Below are 19,019 nucleotides of genomic sequence, written 5' to 3'. Positions count from 1 at the left end.
TAAGGTTACTGTAAGGTTGCTGTAAGGTTACTGTTAATATAAAGTAATATGAAAATATATTAAAAATAATTATATTATAATATATATTATACTATAAATTTTTTTGCATAAAAAATTATATATTTGGTAAAGTACTTTATGAACCCCAATAGGGTTTGTCAAATAAAAGTTACTGCGCAGCCGTATGTGCCATAGAAAACTACTGCGCATAAATATTAATAAATTTTATTTATTAACAAAATTCTATGTTTACAGTAACCTTACATCAACCTTATAGTAACCTTAAAGGAAGCTTACAACTACCTTACCGTGTAAGCTTACCACAATCTTACCATGTAAACTTACCACGACCTTACTGTGTAAGCTTACCTTAGCTTTACTGTGTAAGCTTACTGTAAGGCGGAAGTTTTAAGATGACCTCAAGTTTACTGCAGGCTTACACGGTAACCTTACAAACCCTACAGATATCCTTACAGTAACCTCACAGCAAGAAGTCGTGCTATGTGGGCAGTGCATTTTTTTTTAAAAACTCTATATTTCCGAAACTGTCAAATGGATTTTGATAAAAATTACAGACAATATAGTTGAATATATGTAGTTTAATTTAATATTGTTTAAAAAATAAATTTCAAAATTTTCACCCAAAAAAATTTTTTTTAAATTTTGAATTAATTTTTAGTTTTTAGTTGATTTGGACTGATTTTAAACATTTTTAATTTGCATGTAACGTTTTTTTAGGATTTCAGCTTTCATTTAAAAAAATAAAATTATGGAGACTTGAATAGTTTCAGAGATATAACATTTCATTAGACTTGCCAGAATTTTTGTGGAGTCGAATTCAAATTGTCGAATTTACAATTAAAAGAATTTTAAAAAAGTACTTTTATAATGAGCCCCATTTTAATATTGAAAAATTACTATTTAACAAAATTCTGATTTTATAGAATTTCTATATAACTGGACTGCGATAAAGCAGATTTTCTAATATATCGAATTTTCGATCTGGTACGGAAAATGTACATTTTCTTGCACCAGAATTTGGAACAAGATCTTGTATACAAGAAAATATATTTAATATTTATATACAAGAAAATGTACATGTTCTATTATACATATTCTTATGCAGGTTCATGGACAAGTAGGGGAGACCGGGGCTGACAGTGACGATTTTGAGAAAACTAAATAAAATGCTAGTAAAATGAAAACTTTTTGTTTTAATCTATAGTCTATCTATTTTAAAATTTAAAGTAGTTTTTAAATCCATTATAATTTTTTGATAATTTTGAACAGTTTTTTTGTAAAAAATGATTTTATGCAGCGAGGCAACACGGTACGTTGAACTCCACGCTGGGGAGAGTTGTGCCGACGCCGGGGTCGGTTGTGCCGCTCAAATTTTTTAGTTGTTTCAGTTGAAGCACATGATTTTACGCGTAAGAAATAAAATAATTATTCCCAATATATGATTTACTATTGTTTATTAATCTTTTTTTATAAACTTCCACTTTTCAAAAAACAAATTTTGTTTTTTAGATATTCCTATATATCGGCACAACATACCCCCGGCACTTTCAGCCTCGGTCTTCCCTACTGACATATGAAACCGTTCATGTTCTTGTACAAGTTCATTTAAAAACAAATTTTTTTCAAGAAAAAGTCAGATTTTATTAATTTAGAATCATTAAAACTCTTTAATTATGTATGATAAAAGTATTGCGCAGCTGTAAAGTTCTAAGAAAACTACTACGCAGTCTTTAAAGTTTTTAATTTTTACTAAACGAAGAGATAGATGAATGTGTACAAGGAGATATACCAAATCTAATGCAAGAAAATGTTCATGAACCTGCACAAGAATATGTACAAAAGCACATTCATTTTCTTGTATACAAATATTAAATAAATTTTTTTGTATAAGTTCTGATACAAGAACTTGTTCCAAATTCTGGTGCAAGAAAATGTACATTTTCTGCACCAGAACTGGTACAAGTTCAGCTGCTGAACATGTACATTTTCTTGTATAAGATGTTGTACAGGGATTTTAAATATAGGGTTCACTTAAAAGTATTTTTTTAACAGAATTTTTAATTAAAAGAATTTCTATATAACAAAATTCTTCTTTAAGAAAATGTTTATTCAAAAAATTTCTATACAATGGTCTAATGGTACCCTATTAATAATACCTGTACAAGATTTTGTACAAGAAAATATACATGTTCAGCAGCTGAACTTGTATCTGTTCTGGTGACAACATGTACAAGATCTTGTAGAATTTCGGCACCAGAATTCGGAACAAGTTCTTGTACGAGAACTTGTACAAGATCTTGCCCAAGATTTTGTACAAGTAAATATATTTAATATTTGTATACTAGAAAATGTTTATTTATGTCTTCGTTTAGTAAAAATTAAAAACTTTAAAGACTGCGTAGTGGTTTTCTTATGACTTTACACCTGAGCAATAATTTTTAACATGCATAAATAAAAGATTTTAATGATTCTAAATTATTAAAATCTCAAATTTAAAAAAAATTGTTTTTAAATGAACTTGTACAAGAACAACAACAACAACAAGTCTTTTGGACTTGTGACAAAAAACGTCTTTAATTTGTCCCCGTATGGTATATCTTAAAAACGTGAATAATACGTCTGAGGTACGTCATTGACAAATAAGTTTGTAAACTTTGTAAAGGAATTTATCTGTCTCCGATGGCTCAGACGCTTAAGGCGTAGAGTTTCAACCCAACGTATCGCGGGTTCAATCCCAAGTCCAAGAGGAGTTTTTCATTCCTGATTTCTGTATAAGCGTGTAGAAAAAAAAACAAAAAAAGTCATTATTGACACGTCTTAACTTTTATTAATAAAAAATAATTAAACGATTAATTTCTTTTTAATTATTTTATCAGCTAGCGCCCAAATACATAAGTACACTAAATCTGATTTAATTTCATAAAGATTTGTTCACGATAGGACGATTTATGTTTTAAATTTAAATGCAATTGAGAATGAAAAAAATTTCAGTTTTTCTTTATTATTATTAAAAATCCTACAAAAAAATGTCAAAGACAAAAAAGTTGCGCATTTTTGTCCTCTACATGGTAGTGCGTTTAAAAATTTAACTTTCCAAATTCTTTTTTCACTTTTAAACGAAAACTATTAAAGTATCCATACTATTCTTAGTTTTAAAAAAACGTGAAATTATAAGGAATATTTTACTTTTTTTTACAAAAAACTCAAAAATCGGTCCCTTTTGAGTAAAAATGATTGAAAATAAATTTTTTGACTTTTTTTGGGTAAAAACCAAATTTTTTTTCAACTATATAACACTTTGAAAATATATGTTTTAAATAATAATTTAAAAAAAAAATGATAATTTTGGGGGCTGTAATCAATAATTAATGTTCAGAAGGACGTAAAAGATTGATTAATAATATTGCGTCATATTTTGTTATGACACCTCCTTGTTAACTTGACATTGATTAAAATAAAATTGATTTAAATCTCAATATTATCAAAAAGTTCCGAAAAATATATATAGATAAATCGAGAGTTTATACATTTATGCTAAAAATTGTTAGGTATATTAATTTTAAAATAATCAATTCCCATTGTTTCACAATTTTAGCCCTATAGGTTGATCATTATTATGAAAATAAGAGAAAATTTTTTTTTTCTTGTCAATACTGCGATCATTATTGATTTAATTTATGTTCCTAGTATACTCTCTAAATCTGAATTAGTCACTTTTTATTAATTCACCTGCGAAGATTCATTCATTAAAAGAATTAGTAACCGTTTTGACTATAATTCTTAGTAAAAAATGACTAATTGTTAATATAAAACTATTAATTCATTTAGTAAGGTTACTGTTTTAATTATTAAACTTTAATAAATAAATTAGTAGTTTTCTATAATATAAATTAGTCATTTTTGACTAAAAATTAGTCAAAACGGTCAAATCGGTGCGATTTACAACTGTACAACATCTTATACAAGAAAATGTACATGTTCATCAGCTGAACTTGTACCAGTTCTGGTGAGAAAATGTACAATTTTGGCACCAGAATTTGAAACACATTCTTGTATCAGAACTTGTACAAGATCTTCCGCATTTTTGCCCATTTTATATTTTAATAGAGTTATATAAGAAATAAGATGGAAAAAATTTTCCCTGCATATAACCTTATGCAAAGGCATATTTTATTCTACGTACTTCGAAGCTCTTTTGCTTTATCTATTTTTTTTGTTTTTATTTCTTTCTGCACATGGCAATGTCACATTTTATTATACACACACTATGCAAAACAATATATTAAAGCACATTTGGAAGGTGTGAAAATTATCTAACTCTCAATTTTACTATTACGACTTATGAAATAGTTTTGTTTTCGTGTTAATTGTTTCATGGAGATATATCTCTTACAGTTATTTAATATTTAATATAAAAAATTGGTCAAGTGTGAGTTACACTCGCTTACGTAGGGTTCCGTTCACGATTATTTAAATGCGTTTATTCATATTTAAAAAAAATAATTTTCTATAATTTTCTTTCAATTTGCTTGTAAATATATATACATATATATGTATACAAAGTTTGAGATGATTGGCTAAAAAATTGTTAAAGTTAATATAAAAAGGAATTTTAAGCTTTTTTCAGGAATTTCGAGTTTTTCTAGCGAAGCAATATTTAAGTCAATTTCAAAAAGTTTAGCTACATTTTTTGTGAAATCTACACATGAAATTAAATGTGTCCCAAGTTTCAGCTTCTTAGCTCCAAAACTGTAAAATTTAATATGGGCGGAACACGCTTCTTTCTGAAATTTTGAGTTTTTCGAATATAACTATAGGCTATACAATTCGAATCGGGTTCGCTATATAATTCTCCTTTAATCTATTCACAAAAATACGTATGTATATCCAGTTTGAAAATCCTAGCTCTAAAACTGTAAAAGTTAAGGAAGGGGGCACGTTTTTTTTCGAAATTTCGAGTTTTTGGAACATAAATATTCAATTCAACTCCAATCGGATTCGCTATAATTTTCGTTTCATCTACTCGAGAAAATACCTATGTATACCAATTTTGAGCTCAATCGGTTGAAATGGCTAGGTTTTAGAGGGAGGGGACATGATTTTGTGGACGGGCATGAGTGAAACCATAAGGGTTCCGTTTCGATTCACTGCGTGAACGAAATCAAAATTCAAATCTCATCCGCCATATTAGAATCGCCATTTTAAATTTTGTGAATCTGACCTCGAATTCGTAAGCAGCGACCTCAACAACTCCTCGATATATTAAGTTTCATAATTATCTAAATCTAAAAGGTTTTTTCAAATCTAATCCACACCATTTTTTCGCGAATCTGACCTTAAAAAACTGCTCGCTGACTAGTATTAACACGTGCATCTCGAGCGTCCGACCGGTTTTTGAATTGGGAGCCTCAATTATCTAAAAAGTATTTTCAAATCTTACGCGCCATATTGGATCTGCCATTTGGAATTTCATGAATCTGACTTCAGATTCGCTAAATTTCATGGCAATATGAATTTATAAAAAATTAATGTTCAATCTTATGTATGTTTTCAATCAGCACGAAAACTTGCAACAAACTTGCAGGAAGCTTGCCGTGCACTGTTGCAGGCAAACATGTAGCAAGTTTGGTGCAAGCAACAAAATGTTCTCTTACGGCAAGCTTGCAGGGCAAATTTGCTGCAAGCTTGCATAATATTAAAAAAAATTTTTTAGAAACAAAATTTGTTTTTAAATAAACAGAAAGGGCATCCAGCCTTGGAGTTTAAAAAATTTTTTGCGCAGCCGTAGGAGCTTCCTTTTACAACTGTGCATCATGTTAAGTTTTGCAAACTTGCAACAAGCTTGCCGTAAGAGGACATTTTGTTGCTTGCATTAAACTTGCTACATGTTTGCACCACAATCTTGCACGGCAAGCTTCTTGCAAATTTGCTGCAAGTTTTCGTGCTGATTAGGTTCTCATGTGGGATCCTATGTTAGGACTTCTATAGTAAGGTATACAATAATTATGCACACGGAAAAACTTTGTTCAAGAATCATTCCTGAATTTGTTCAGAAACTGAGGATATGAGAAAAATTCTGCAAAATTTACAGAAAAATACAAAAATCATTCAAGAAAATACTTGTATTTTTATTATGACATTGGAAGACTTCTTGTTAATGCCGCGATCGGAACATCTCAGTCACTGGGCGTTGAAAGTTTCTTGATCTGTTTTAGAAGACACAGTACAGTAACCAAGCACTAGGCAGGGATTGGTTGCGTCAAATATGTTTCCAATGCATAATACCATAAGCTGCTAAGGTAGCTGAGAGATGTAAAGCGGAGTTTTTGGACTCTCGAGGACGTGGGATCGAGTCCTCCCAGAGTAAATTTTTTTTCTCGCAAACGTAAAAATTTATTCTAAAACAAGTTCAAGACTTTCTGTAGTGAGTTTAGGAAGTTGTCTTGAATTTCTCTACAATTCTTATAGAAATACTGCTTAGAATTTTTCAAAGAAAATATAAATAAGATTTCTTAAATTATTCTCATATCCTCAGTTCCTGAACAAATTTAGGAATGATTCTTGCACAAAGTTTTTCCGTGCACTATACAGTGTATGCTCCAACAAGAAGTACAGACAAATATTTAAAGGCGTACTGTTTACTTTATAAATTTTCAAGAATGAGAATATTGCACTGGTCAAATAGAAGCTATTTTGAGTTATTTGCTGCATTATAAGAAATGTTACCACAAGTACTCTTTAAATTTTACAGGAATTCACAAATTTTAGAATTAAATGTGAACAGTATAATAAAATTAATTAAAAGGCAAAAACCAAAGTTAATTTCTGTTGTTATATAATTAAAAAATAATTAATAATAATTAAAAAAAAATTTTGTTATTACAAAAATACAAATTGAAATACAAAATGAGTTTCTTTTTCATTTTCAACTTTTTAAGTATTTTCAAAAACTTGTATGAACTGCTGCTAATTGGCAATCGAAAATCCAAAAAATTCTTAGAACCTCTTGTAAGTGATATAATGCTCTTTAAAGGGTACTTCTTTCCTTTTAATAACTTTTGGCGTAGCCGACTGTCAGAACATCTATAATTTAAAGGGTTTAGGTAAACCCAGCAACCTGCACATTTTCCTGAATTTTTCCACTCCCTAAAACTCGCAACCTGACTTACCTAAATATCGCTCCCCACCATTCCCCTTCCAATGACTCACATTGTTAAACACTCCACGTCCCTTTATTTTTAATCAAGTAGCGAGTTTTACTAATTTTTAAGACTGGTGAGATCACAGTTTTCCTAAAAGTATCAAATTGAGACCAAAAATTGCATCAAATCTTTGCAACGTTTTGATGCACATAAGTTATATCAAAAAGAGATCGTTTTGTGTATCATTTTTAGAAATGATACACGAAACGGTCTCATTTTTTGATGCATCAAAACGTTGCAATAGAAAAAGATACAACCAAGTTTACTGTGATTGCAAGTATTTGCAGGTTGCGAGTTAACCAAGTTGCGGGGTATGACTGTATTTATACTTTTTAAAAAAACCCTAAATTAATCGCAAACATGTCCATTTACTTTTTGTTTGCATTCATCCCAAATGACCGTACCTTACCTAATTGAAAATTCCAACATAGGCTTCCACGTGGGTTTCTATGTGAAACCCATATGGGATCCCATATAAAATCGTATACGTATTTAAAACAGGAATTTAAATAGGTAAAAACATAGGAATTACCATACGAATGGGATTCATGATAAAACCTTTATGAAATCCTATGTAAATTTCTGTATGTGAATTTGTTTTAACTCTGAGCTATATGTGACCCGGACAGTTAAAAGAGAAAACCCACATAGCACGACTTCTTGCTGTGAGGTTACTGTAAGGATATCTGTAGGGTTTGTAAGGTTACCGTGTAAGCCTGCAGTAAACTTGAGGTCATCTTAAAACTTCCGCCTTACACTAAGCTTACACAGTAAAGCTAAGGTAAGCTTACACAGTAAGGTCGTGGTGAGTTTACATGGTAAGATTGTGGTAAGCTTACACGGTAAGGTAGTTGTAAGCTTCCTTTAAGGTTACTATAAGGTTGATGTAAGGTTACTGTAAACATAGAATTTTGTTAATAAATAAAATGTATTAATATTTATGCGCAGTAGTTTTCTATGGCACATACGGCTGCGCAGTAACTTTTATTTGACAAACCCTATTGGGGTTCATAAAGTGCTTTACCAAATATATAATTTTTTATGCAAAAAAATTTATAATATAATATATATTATAATATAATTATTTTTAATATATTTTCATATTACTTTATATTAACAGTAACCTTACAGCAACCTTACAGTAACCTTACGGGAAGCTTACAACAACCTTACCGTGTAAGCTTACCACATCCTTACCATGTAAACTTACCACGACCTTACTGTGTAAGCCTACCATAGCTTTACTGAGTAAGCTTACTGTAAGGCGGAAGTTTTAAGATGACCTCAAGTTTACTGCAGGCTTATACGGTAACCTTACAAACCCTACAGATATCCTTACAGTAACCTCACAGCAAGAAGTCGTGCTATGTGGGAACTTTTTTCTATTTCAAATTTTTGAACAAATATTTCAATTGGATAAATATAAATTCAATGTTAAATTGATAATAAATAAATAATGAAATAAATAAAAAAAATAAAAAGAAAAGAAATAAGGTAGAATAAAATTTTTAATTTTACAAAAAAACTTTTTGTTTGATCAACATAACATTTTTGTTAACCTAACAAAAAAAATTTGGTTGAGCTAACCAAAGGGATCGTTAACATATTACGTCACGCTATTTTTCATTATTTTTTAACCCCCCCTCCCCCACGTCACACACTATTCTATACATTAGCGCCATTTTTTCTACAGGTCGTCACACATTCAACAGACCCCTCCCCCCCTAAGCGTGTGACGTAATATGTGAACGATCCCAAACATTTTTGTTATGCCAACAAAAATCACTCAACCAAATTTTTTGGTTGACTCAAACAAATAGTGTGGTTGCTTAAATACCAACAAAATTTTTTTGTTGGTCCAACCAAATTTTGGTTGCTCTGAATAAACATTTTTCTCAGTCAGTGTATATTGATATAATTAGGCGAAAATTTCATTTAAATGTTCAAGAAAATTTCGCGCTAAACATTAATTCAAGTGGGACATTTAAATCTTTACACAATTTTCACTAAACATTGGAATTAAATATTCCGAACATTTCAAATAAATCTTTAGGAAAGTTTCAGTGCTGTGGGCGTAATATATGTTTTTTTTTCTAAAAAAGTTTAAATTATACTAAAATTTATAATAATAAAAATTGATATTACAGTTCAGCTTAAAATGAAATATAAATCGTTGTTTTTTATTCGCCAGCAACTTCGGAAAAAAATTATTAGTTGTTTATTATAAACTCAAAATTCGTTATGTCTTGTATTATTTTAATTTAAAAAATTTCAAATTTACATACTGGTCGTAGAACTGATTGCAAGTAGGAACTGAAACTTTTTAAATATAATATTTTCAACGGCAAGCAAAGGGGAGATCATTACAAATGCAAAAAATTGGACAATAACTCGCACAATAACTACAAGCTCTAGAAATGAAATAATTGTCCACAAAGGATTTCAAAAATCGATACATGAGCATGCACCTAATTTAGAAGATGCGAATGCATTAAAAGTTTAAACACTGATTAACTTTTAACCGGGGTTGGTGAAAATGGCCCTTAGATGAGAAACAGAAAGATTTCTAAATGTACAGGGAAGACCAGGAACAATTGTGACAATTTTGAGAAAATCTTCTACCGTAGCTTGAGTTTAACTCTTCTTTGTTTGGCAAAGTGGTTAAATTATCCAGTTTAGAAAAAGTATATTTATTTTGGATCTCTATATATTATTTAATTAAGCATTAGAATGCCAACGTGTAAATTGTGGCATCCGCCCCTATACGAGGATAAGTTATAACAATATCAAAAATTCCTTTAAATTGAAGACAAATAATGGATTATATCATTTCTATTAATTATTATTTGTCATTTTTAGTACAAAAGAATATTATAACATTTCCTTAACCCTGTAACGCAAACCACTTTTGGCTTAAAAAATTCTTTACTTCGACAAAAAATTAAAATATTTTTGATTTCTAAACATTTACGAACCATAAATTTATTTTATTTTATGAAAAAAATTTATATTTCAATAAATAATTACAACAATAATAAAAAAAAGTATTTTTGTGAAAAGATTTACAACAAAATTACAATTTTGAAAATTAAATTAATTAAATTTAAATTGAATTAAATGGCTATTGAAAATGATTACTCGGGAGTTTTGGGGTCGTTAATTACGAATATGATGTCAGTTTTTCAAAATTCAAAATAGCGGACAACTTTTTCAAAAATTGATCTAATTTTCGTGAAAATTGTTACTCAGGAATTTTTGGGGTCGCTGATTATGAATCCGACGATAATTTTAAAAAATTCAAAATAGCGGATCAAAGATATTAAAAATTAAGCTAATTATTAATATTAAACTGAGAAAATGTTTTGTATAAGGTTTACTCAAAAAGTTGGGTAAAATGGCTACACATGCGCTTTTGAACAAAGTTTCACCAACTGTAGTTCAAAATAAATTTTTAGTAGGTGAAAATAAAATTAATTAATTAATTATTAATTAATTAACTATAATAATAATTAATTATTAATTAATTAACTATAATTAACTATAATAATTTATATTATTCATTCATTCATTCCGTCTGTCCACACTTGAAGTTAGTCCTATTTTGTTCCTTTTGTTTTTCTAAAATTTTGACAATTATTCTTGATTTCGTAATATTTTATGGTTAACGCGACGGATATTTTTATTCATCGTCATTAATTAAGTCATATACTAAGTGACAGTTTAAAGCAAAAAAAAAAATATTGTTCATTGTGTGCAGCACCAGTATATTTCCTACTTGGTATTTATAGAAAAAAAGTTTCAATTATAATATAATTTTTATAATTATTTATAAATTTATTATATTATATATACATTTTTTTATATAATAATTATTACATATAATTAGAACATTTTAACTTATAATTATTATTTCTTTCATTATTTTTTCATTATTCATTATTATTTATTATATATTATTATTCATAAATTTATTATTATTAATTTGTTTTTATTATTAATTATTAAATTGTTATATTTTTTTATCTGTAAACAATATAAAAATAGTTCGCTTTTTAAGAAAATTTTCAATTTGATTTTAATTTTTAATTTAAGTTTAAAGTTTAAAACATTACAAAGTTTTTTTAGGTTTTATTTTTTCAAAATTTTTAAATATTTTTTAATTGCTTAATACTTTTTAAAATATAATTAATAATTTTCAGTTAATTTAATTTTCTTTTTGATTACATAATTTTTTAATATTTATTAATTATCAATTAATTAAATTTTTTGAAAAAAAATATAAATTTAAAATTTTTATTTGCGACGAAATATTTATAGAAAATACAAAAAAATATTTAGCAAAACTAATTTTTTGTAATTTCAAAGATTATAAAAAATCATCGAACATTGACTATATCAAAAATATTTATTTCTAAAATTTTAATATTTATATTTTAAAATTTTTACTTAAAAATCTTTTTTTTTACTATCAATTCACAAAAAAATGATCTTACTCGTTATATAAATTCAGTCAATAAGAAAATCAATTCGTCAGTAATATCTTTTATCCCAACAATCTCAGCCTTTTCGTATACAGTATACATAAGTGACAAAGAATATTTTAATCATAATTGACACAACATAATTAATTTTTCTCGGCATTTCAAGTGGCGGCGGTTATGTTGGCGAAACTAGAATTGATTTATCAACATTTACACCGCCAATTGTAACTATTGGTTTTAATTTATGTTTTTCTTATCATCACTTTTTCGATAGGTTTTTTCTTGGGTTTTCATTGTTGTTACCGTCAACAATCGAACTAATAGTTTTACAAGTTTATTAAATTTAAAAATTAACTTAGCTAAATTATTTTTGCTGTATTAACTAATTATGAGCTGGCTTAACTAAAAAATCACTATTTATATAACATCAAACTCATTTTTTTCTGTGTATAAATAAATGATAACGTGAAAATTAGAAATATACCTATTATTAATCTATTACTTTACTGATGCAGAGTTATTATTATTATTAATATTATTATTATTTTAAAACAACCATTGCACTCAAAGTAGGACGCGCGCTTGCGCGCGTGTAATTTTGCTAGTTTTTAAAATAAACTTCATAAAATTTCAGCAACACTTTGAAAAGAATATAAAAATGTGAGTTAACCTAACCTAACCTAACACACATACAACGCAATACTAATTTCGCTCGCAGTTACATTGAACGGAATGATTTGAACTGTCCTTATATATCAATTAAGTGGCAGAAAAATTCACAACTTGTGAGAAACGCTTGTAAAGTGAATAAATTATTTATTTTACTTTTATAATTATATTATTGACTCTTAATAGAATAAAATATATTCTGGTCCATAAATTATGGTTTAGAAATTAAAAATTTAATTCAAGTTTTTAATTTAAAATAAAAAAATAATATGAAAAAAATATTAATTGATTTAAAAAAACAAAATAAAAATAAAGTTAAAAATTATTTAGCAGAAGAAATAGTAATTTATTTTATATTGTAATAAATAACTAAATAGAATATAAATTATATTGAAATTTATAGAATAACAGATTTTTTCATGTGAATAAGACAAACATAAAAGTAAAGTTTTAAAATAAATTTTTTTTCAATTTTCAAATAAACAATAATAAACTAATATTAATAAAATATATAAAATATTTAACATTAAATGAAAAGACTAGGTTCAGGTGCGTAATAAAAAAACTTGGCGCCCTTTTAAAATATATATGGTTTTATAATCTATAATTGTTGATAATTATTAACTTTTATCTTTTTGAACTGCTTTATTAAAAGTAAATACTACTAGTAAACTTATTTACAAATTTTTAAAAATTTTATAAATAATGATTAAGTAAAAAATATTTACGCGTGCCTATAGTTTTACATGCAGTCCTGGCAGAAGTTGCTTGGTGGGGACATACGTTTTACTCAACTTTTGAACAAACTCTGACACACGCAGACGAATAAGTACTCAAGTAAAGCATAAAGTACTACCAAAAGTAAATCAGTTTATGATCAAATGCATTCTATAGGTTAGTCTAACATTTGTTTTAATCTTTACACTACTGTTTGAACACACTTTAAGAAATATATTTTAATAAACATACAAGAGAATTTTAAATATTAGAAAAATGCTCATGTGTAGCCATTTTTCCCAACTTTTGACTATACTTTAAACATATCGTTTTCTCAGTGTAGCTATTTAAATAGATTATAAATTTTTAACTAACATCGAATTGATAATCAGCGACCTTAGAAACAATCAAACAATGATTTTGACAGGATTAGCTTTACTTTTAATATTTTTGATCTGACTACCCACACAGCACCGAAAGTTTCCTAAACCTGTATTAAAGCTGTGCGTGCCAAGTTGGAAAAATTTACCGTAAAGCTTAGCACAGGTTGTGTAAATATGTAAATGTCCGCAATTGAGTAAATGTTTAGCGTAAAACTGTACTGAATCTTTAAATTACGTATTTAGTACAGGTTTAGCGTAAAACTGTACTGAATCTTTAAATTACATATTTAGTACAGGTTTAGCGCAAAACTGTACTGAATCTTTAAATTACATATTTGGTACAGGTTTAGCGTAAAACTGTACTGAATCTTTAAATTACATATTTGGTACAGGTTTAGCGTAAAAGTTGCCTGAACATTTAAAATAAATCTTTTGTAAAGTTTTATCATAAAATTTGCTTAAAAATTAAAATTAAATCTTTATTACAGTTTTAGTGTAGAAATTGTCTATAAATTTAAATTAAAGCTTTATTAAATATTTAGTGCGAAATTAAACTACAAAAGTGTTCATTACATTTTATGGAAGTTATAATTTTTTTTTAATTTAATGTACTGAATGTTCTCCACACAGCACTCAATGCTCTGCAGAAAATAATCACTACTTTTTTTGACAGTAATCAGAGTTTCGTTTCATATTAGTAGACAACAGATTATTCAGAGCTACGAATATAGCTATAAATTCTGTGGTCGAATCCGTGACTGCTTTTCTCACAGCTCTGAGTATTGTGGAGAATTATTTTTTAAAATTTAGAAAACAAAGGAACGTTTAACGTTTTAATTGGCATGTTTATAAACGGTTAATGAATAACAGAAATAAAGAAATGAAGACTTTAAAAAGTCCATAACTTTGTAATTTATTAAAAATAGTTTACCATCATTTTATCACTTTATATATTATATATTAGAAAAAGAATTTCTTGATTTTTAAACTTTCAAGTTCTTGAAACTACTGTTTTCAGATATATAATTTTAATTAAAAACTATTGCTTTTTAAAAATTTTTATACGTTATATAGCAAATAAAGTTATTATATTATAATAAAATAATAAATATTTATTTGTATTTTATAAACTTTGAGTTTAATAATTAAAAGTAATTTGTTTTTTATTAGTTTATTATTTCTTATTTAATAAAATAGAAATAATTTTAGTCAAATATGTAATCTGTTTTTCATAAAAATATTTTAAAAAATTTTTAATATATTAAAATTGTTTGTTTAAAATTTTTATCTATTTTTTATTAAAGGTTAAACGTTCTTATATTTTTTTAATCCTAAAACATAATTCTACACAGTAGTCAGAGCTGTGAGGAAAGCAGTCACGACTTGGACCACAGAATTTATTAGTACATTCGTAGCTCTAAATAATCTATTGTCTACTAATATAAAACGAAACTCCGATTACTGTCAAAAAAAAGTAGTGATTATTTTCTGCAGAGCATTGAGTGCTTTGTGGAGAACATTCAGAACTCTGGAATTTAATTTTTTGGTTTCCACAGTAGCCAGTACTGTGAGAAAAAATACTCAGTGCTTTCAGATTTTCTCCGTGTACTAACAGATAAAAAATAATATTATATATGAAATTTGTTCAATTTTTTCAATATTTGAAATATGCAGTAAATAATAATATAACTGGTACGGAAGAATCAAAAAAATTCAAATTAAATCTAAAAAGTGACTTTTCTTAATAACCTGCATGATCGAGGTTTGAATTTTTTTTAATTCAGTTTCTGATAAATATGGAACTTTTTCCTGTTTATGCAAAAGTGGTGTTATTTGCCGTTAAAATAATATTTACAATTTTTAAGCTGGATGCAAAGATTTACATTATTATATTTCTGAAAATAATACAAAGACAAATTAATGATAAGGGGAAAAGGTTATATTTAAAAAATAAAATTTTGAAAGTCTATGAGTAGTATGCCATAAAAAGGGTCATTCATAAAGCATGTGATACTTTGGGAAAGGGGGGTCAGCAAAATATCACGCTACATGTTAATCGTTAATTGAAAAAGCATCACAATAGGGAGGGGGGGGGGGGTGATAAAATTTCGAAAAAATGTTTCACATCTTTTATGGATGACGCCAAACTAAACAGTATTTTAATTGCAAAAAATACCACTTTCGCATAAAAGGAATTCCTTATTAATTCCTTATTAATCAGACAATAGATTAAAATAAATTTCAAAAATGAAACACTTCGGTTTTAAGCATTCATTTTTAAAATTATTTTTAGATTCTTCAGCAGTAGTTATCAAATAAAAAATCGCAGCATTCGTAATCAACGATCTCGAAAACCCCCAAGTAACAAGTTTCCAGTGAATCTGATTAATTTTCAATTTTGGCGTCCGCCATATTGGATCCGACATTTTGAATTATGTTTTTATGATTGCAAAATTCAAACTCGTTTTTTTGAAACTAAATTTTTCAAACTATCCGAAAGTATTTCTCACGCAGTATTTGACGCGGATTTACTTTAAATTTCCAAAGTAACTTTAAAACATATTTCTTTAGAGAAGTACGTAAGATTTTTCAGATTGGTTAAAGCGTATCCATTCTAAAGACATTTTTTGGGTATTATAACAATTAAAAGTGAAAGTGTCAGAGTCGACCGGCCGGGCCAAATCAGTTTTCGTTTGTTGTTCTAACTGAAATATATACTAATGTAGTTATAATAATTTTAAAATAAATATTACAATAATTATTTGGTAATGAATTTAAATAATATAAATATTTAAATTTATGAAAAGATATCAATTTATAATCAAAATAACAAGTTCGTCAGTTTTTAAAAAATTTTCAACCATCGAAATAATTTTACATTTGTATCTTATAAATTAGTAATGAATTTCGATCGATTCTCAATCGTTAAATTCTCGACAAAATCGAGAATCTCGTTAAAATAACAATTAAGACAATTAAAAATTTCATATTATTTCTTTCGTGAAAGACAAAATACAAATGAAATTTACCTGCTCAACATGCATTACTATATTTAAATAATATATTTGGTTTAATAAATATATGTTGAAATGCTTACTTGCGAAAAATCAAAAGAAGATTATTGCGTATACTTTTCGTTTACTTATTGTGTTAATAAAATCTTTTATTTTCACAGTAACTAAGAATACGTTACAGAATTTATTATTTGCTAATTATGAATAAAGCTGAAATTAAATTCTAATTGATAAGAAATATTCATTATATATTAACTGTAATTAATGCAGAAGAATTTCAAATTGAAAATTAACTTACAAGCAGGAACTAGTTCATCTGCATCAAAAACTTCTGGTTTCTTCATTTTAAATGTCAAATTTAATGCTGAACTTTTGTCTTTCATTATGTATCGTTAAATAATTTAGTAAACCAAATTAATAAGTTATTTAGAAAGCTTTCAAACCACAGTAAACTACCGACGTTTTAAACATATACTCGATTAAGAAACGGTCACTCAGTAACTGATGAAATGTGTACAAGACGCTGACACACAGCATTCGGTAGTCTCATGCTTGACAACCAATCAATGTATCTCTCAATCCCCACTTACGATTATTGTCTCCCACACAATGTGGTTTTATGTTTTTCTACGAATTAACCCACCTGTTGTATTTGTACTTCCGCGATCAGTATCTCTTTTTATTTTAGTGATTAACAGCTTTATTTTTCCTTACTATAAAATAAAATAAATAAAATATAGATAAAAAAATTAAAATTATATTTTTATAAAAAATGTATACTAACAATGTTATTAAAATAGTTTTAAATTTATAGAATATTAAAATTAAATTAATATTTTTTGTACTATTTACCAAAGGGGAAGTCGCTCTTTATAGAAGAACTGTGTTCATTTCACAGTCCTCGGATCGACTTTAAGGACGTTTATCCACGGAAATGCAGACCTCCAGAAAAAGAAAAAATTAATTAACATTTAAATAATTAAAATAATGTTATTAATTGTACTTTCTGATATAAGAAATATCAATTTTCATGAAAAAAATTTAAAACATTTAATATTTATTTGTTTATAAAATTTGCATAGAACAAAAATTTTCTACCATATTACTTCTACAGAATTTTTTAAAAATGTTTCGATTTGGGTGTAATATGGATCATTTTCTCCAGAAAATGATTCTCTACAACTTCACCATGGAAATTTACAAAGAAGCAAGCCGTTTGGAAAATATGACTATTTATTTTAAAAATTCCAATTTTTTCTTTTCAACAAATAGCTATATTTTTCAAAAAACTTTCCTGTATGAAAATCCCAACGGTGAAGTTGTAGAGAATCATTTTCTGGAGAAAATAAGCCATATTATATTGAATTCGAATTATTTTTAAAAATTTCGGTAGAAGCCATATGACAGAAAATTTTTTTCCTATGTAAATTGTATAAACAAATTTTGTAGGTTTTAAATCAGAAAGTACAATTAATAAAATTATTTTAATTATTTAAATGTTCATTAATAATTATTTTCTGGAAGCCTGCATTTACGTAATTGACGTCCTTAAGGTGCAAAAATAGTCGTTTTAGCCGATTTACATTCCAAAAAAAGTAGATTTTTTTATTTTAACTAATTTTAAAGTAGTATATAGAATTTCTGTTAAATGACAATTCTATTAAATAAAAATTAGATTGTATAGAAATTTTTTTATAGAAGAATTTTTTTATATACTCTCTAAATCTGAATTAGTACTTTTTTCTAATGAAAGAGTGCGGATTGGTTTACCAATTGAATTAGTAACAGTTTGGACTCTTTTTTAGTAGAAAAGTACTAATTTCTAGTAGAAAGCTACTAATTCATGGAGTAAATCGGCTTACTAATTTAAAATAGTAAAAAATACGATTTACTCCATGAATTAGTAGTTTTCTACTAGCAATTAGTAGTTTTCTACTAAAAAAGAGTCAAAACTGTTACTAATTCAATTGGTAAACGAATCCGCAATTTTTCATTAGTAGAAAACTATACTGAGAAAATGTTTTGTATATAGTTTACTCAAAAAGTTGGGTAAAATATGGCTACTCATGCGCTTTTGAACAAAGTTTCACCAACTGTAGTTCAAAATAAATTTTTAGTAGATGAAAATAAAATTAATGAATTTTTAAATAAACTTCATAAAATTTCAGCAACACTTTGAAAAGAATATAAAAATGTGAGTTCCCAAGTAGAAATATCCGTAGCTCGCCGTAATTAAACACCGGCATGGTACTGATCCAATACTGGCTGTCGGTATTGACTTTCAGTACTGGCAGTGTACTGACTAATACACCGAATCAGTACTATGTCGGAGGTAAAAAAATATTAAAACCAGTACTGGCAGTACACTGTCATTCACACCGAATCAGTACTATGTCGGTGATAAAAAACATTAAATGAAAAAGTCTTTAAATTATTCCAATAGGTAGAAAACGATCATTTTTTATTTAAAAAAATGTATATTAATTTCTTTCGAATACTTTCCCTCAAAATTTTGGATGTAATTGTAATGTA

General features: G+C 27.2%; 1 protein-coding gene across 1 annotated transcript in view; it reads right to left on the bottom strand.

Annotated features, from left to right (window-relative positions):
- LOC127279120 (putative inorganic phosphate cotransporter) overlaps positions 1–17,011 on the bottom strand; it is a 114,279-nt gene extending 97,268 nt beyond the window's left edge. The window contains exon 1 of the mRNA XM_051301269.1: positions 16,786–17,011. Within this exon, the coding sequence (XP_051157226.1) occupies positions 16,786–16,870 (85 nt within the window). The 5' untranslated portion in view covers positions 16,871–17,011. The remainder of the gene's footprint in view (positions 1–16,785) is intronic.
- Between the last annotated feature and the right edge of the window lie 2,008 nt (positions 17,012–19,019).

This window comes from Leptopilina boulardi, unplaced genomic scaffold (genome assembly GCF_019393585.1).
Source record: "Leptopilina boulardi isolate dan_hultmark-lab unplaced genomic scaffold, ZJU_Lbou_2.1 LbouV2_214, whole genome shotgun sequence".
NCBI classification, from domain to species: domain Eukaryota; kingdom Metazoa; phylum Arthropoda; class Insecta; order Hymenoptera; family Figitidae; genus Leptopilina; species Leptopilina boulardi.
The sequence above is the reverse complement of the archived record's forward strand: the minus strand, read 5'-3'. Positions and strand labels throughout refer to the sequence as shown.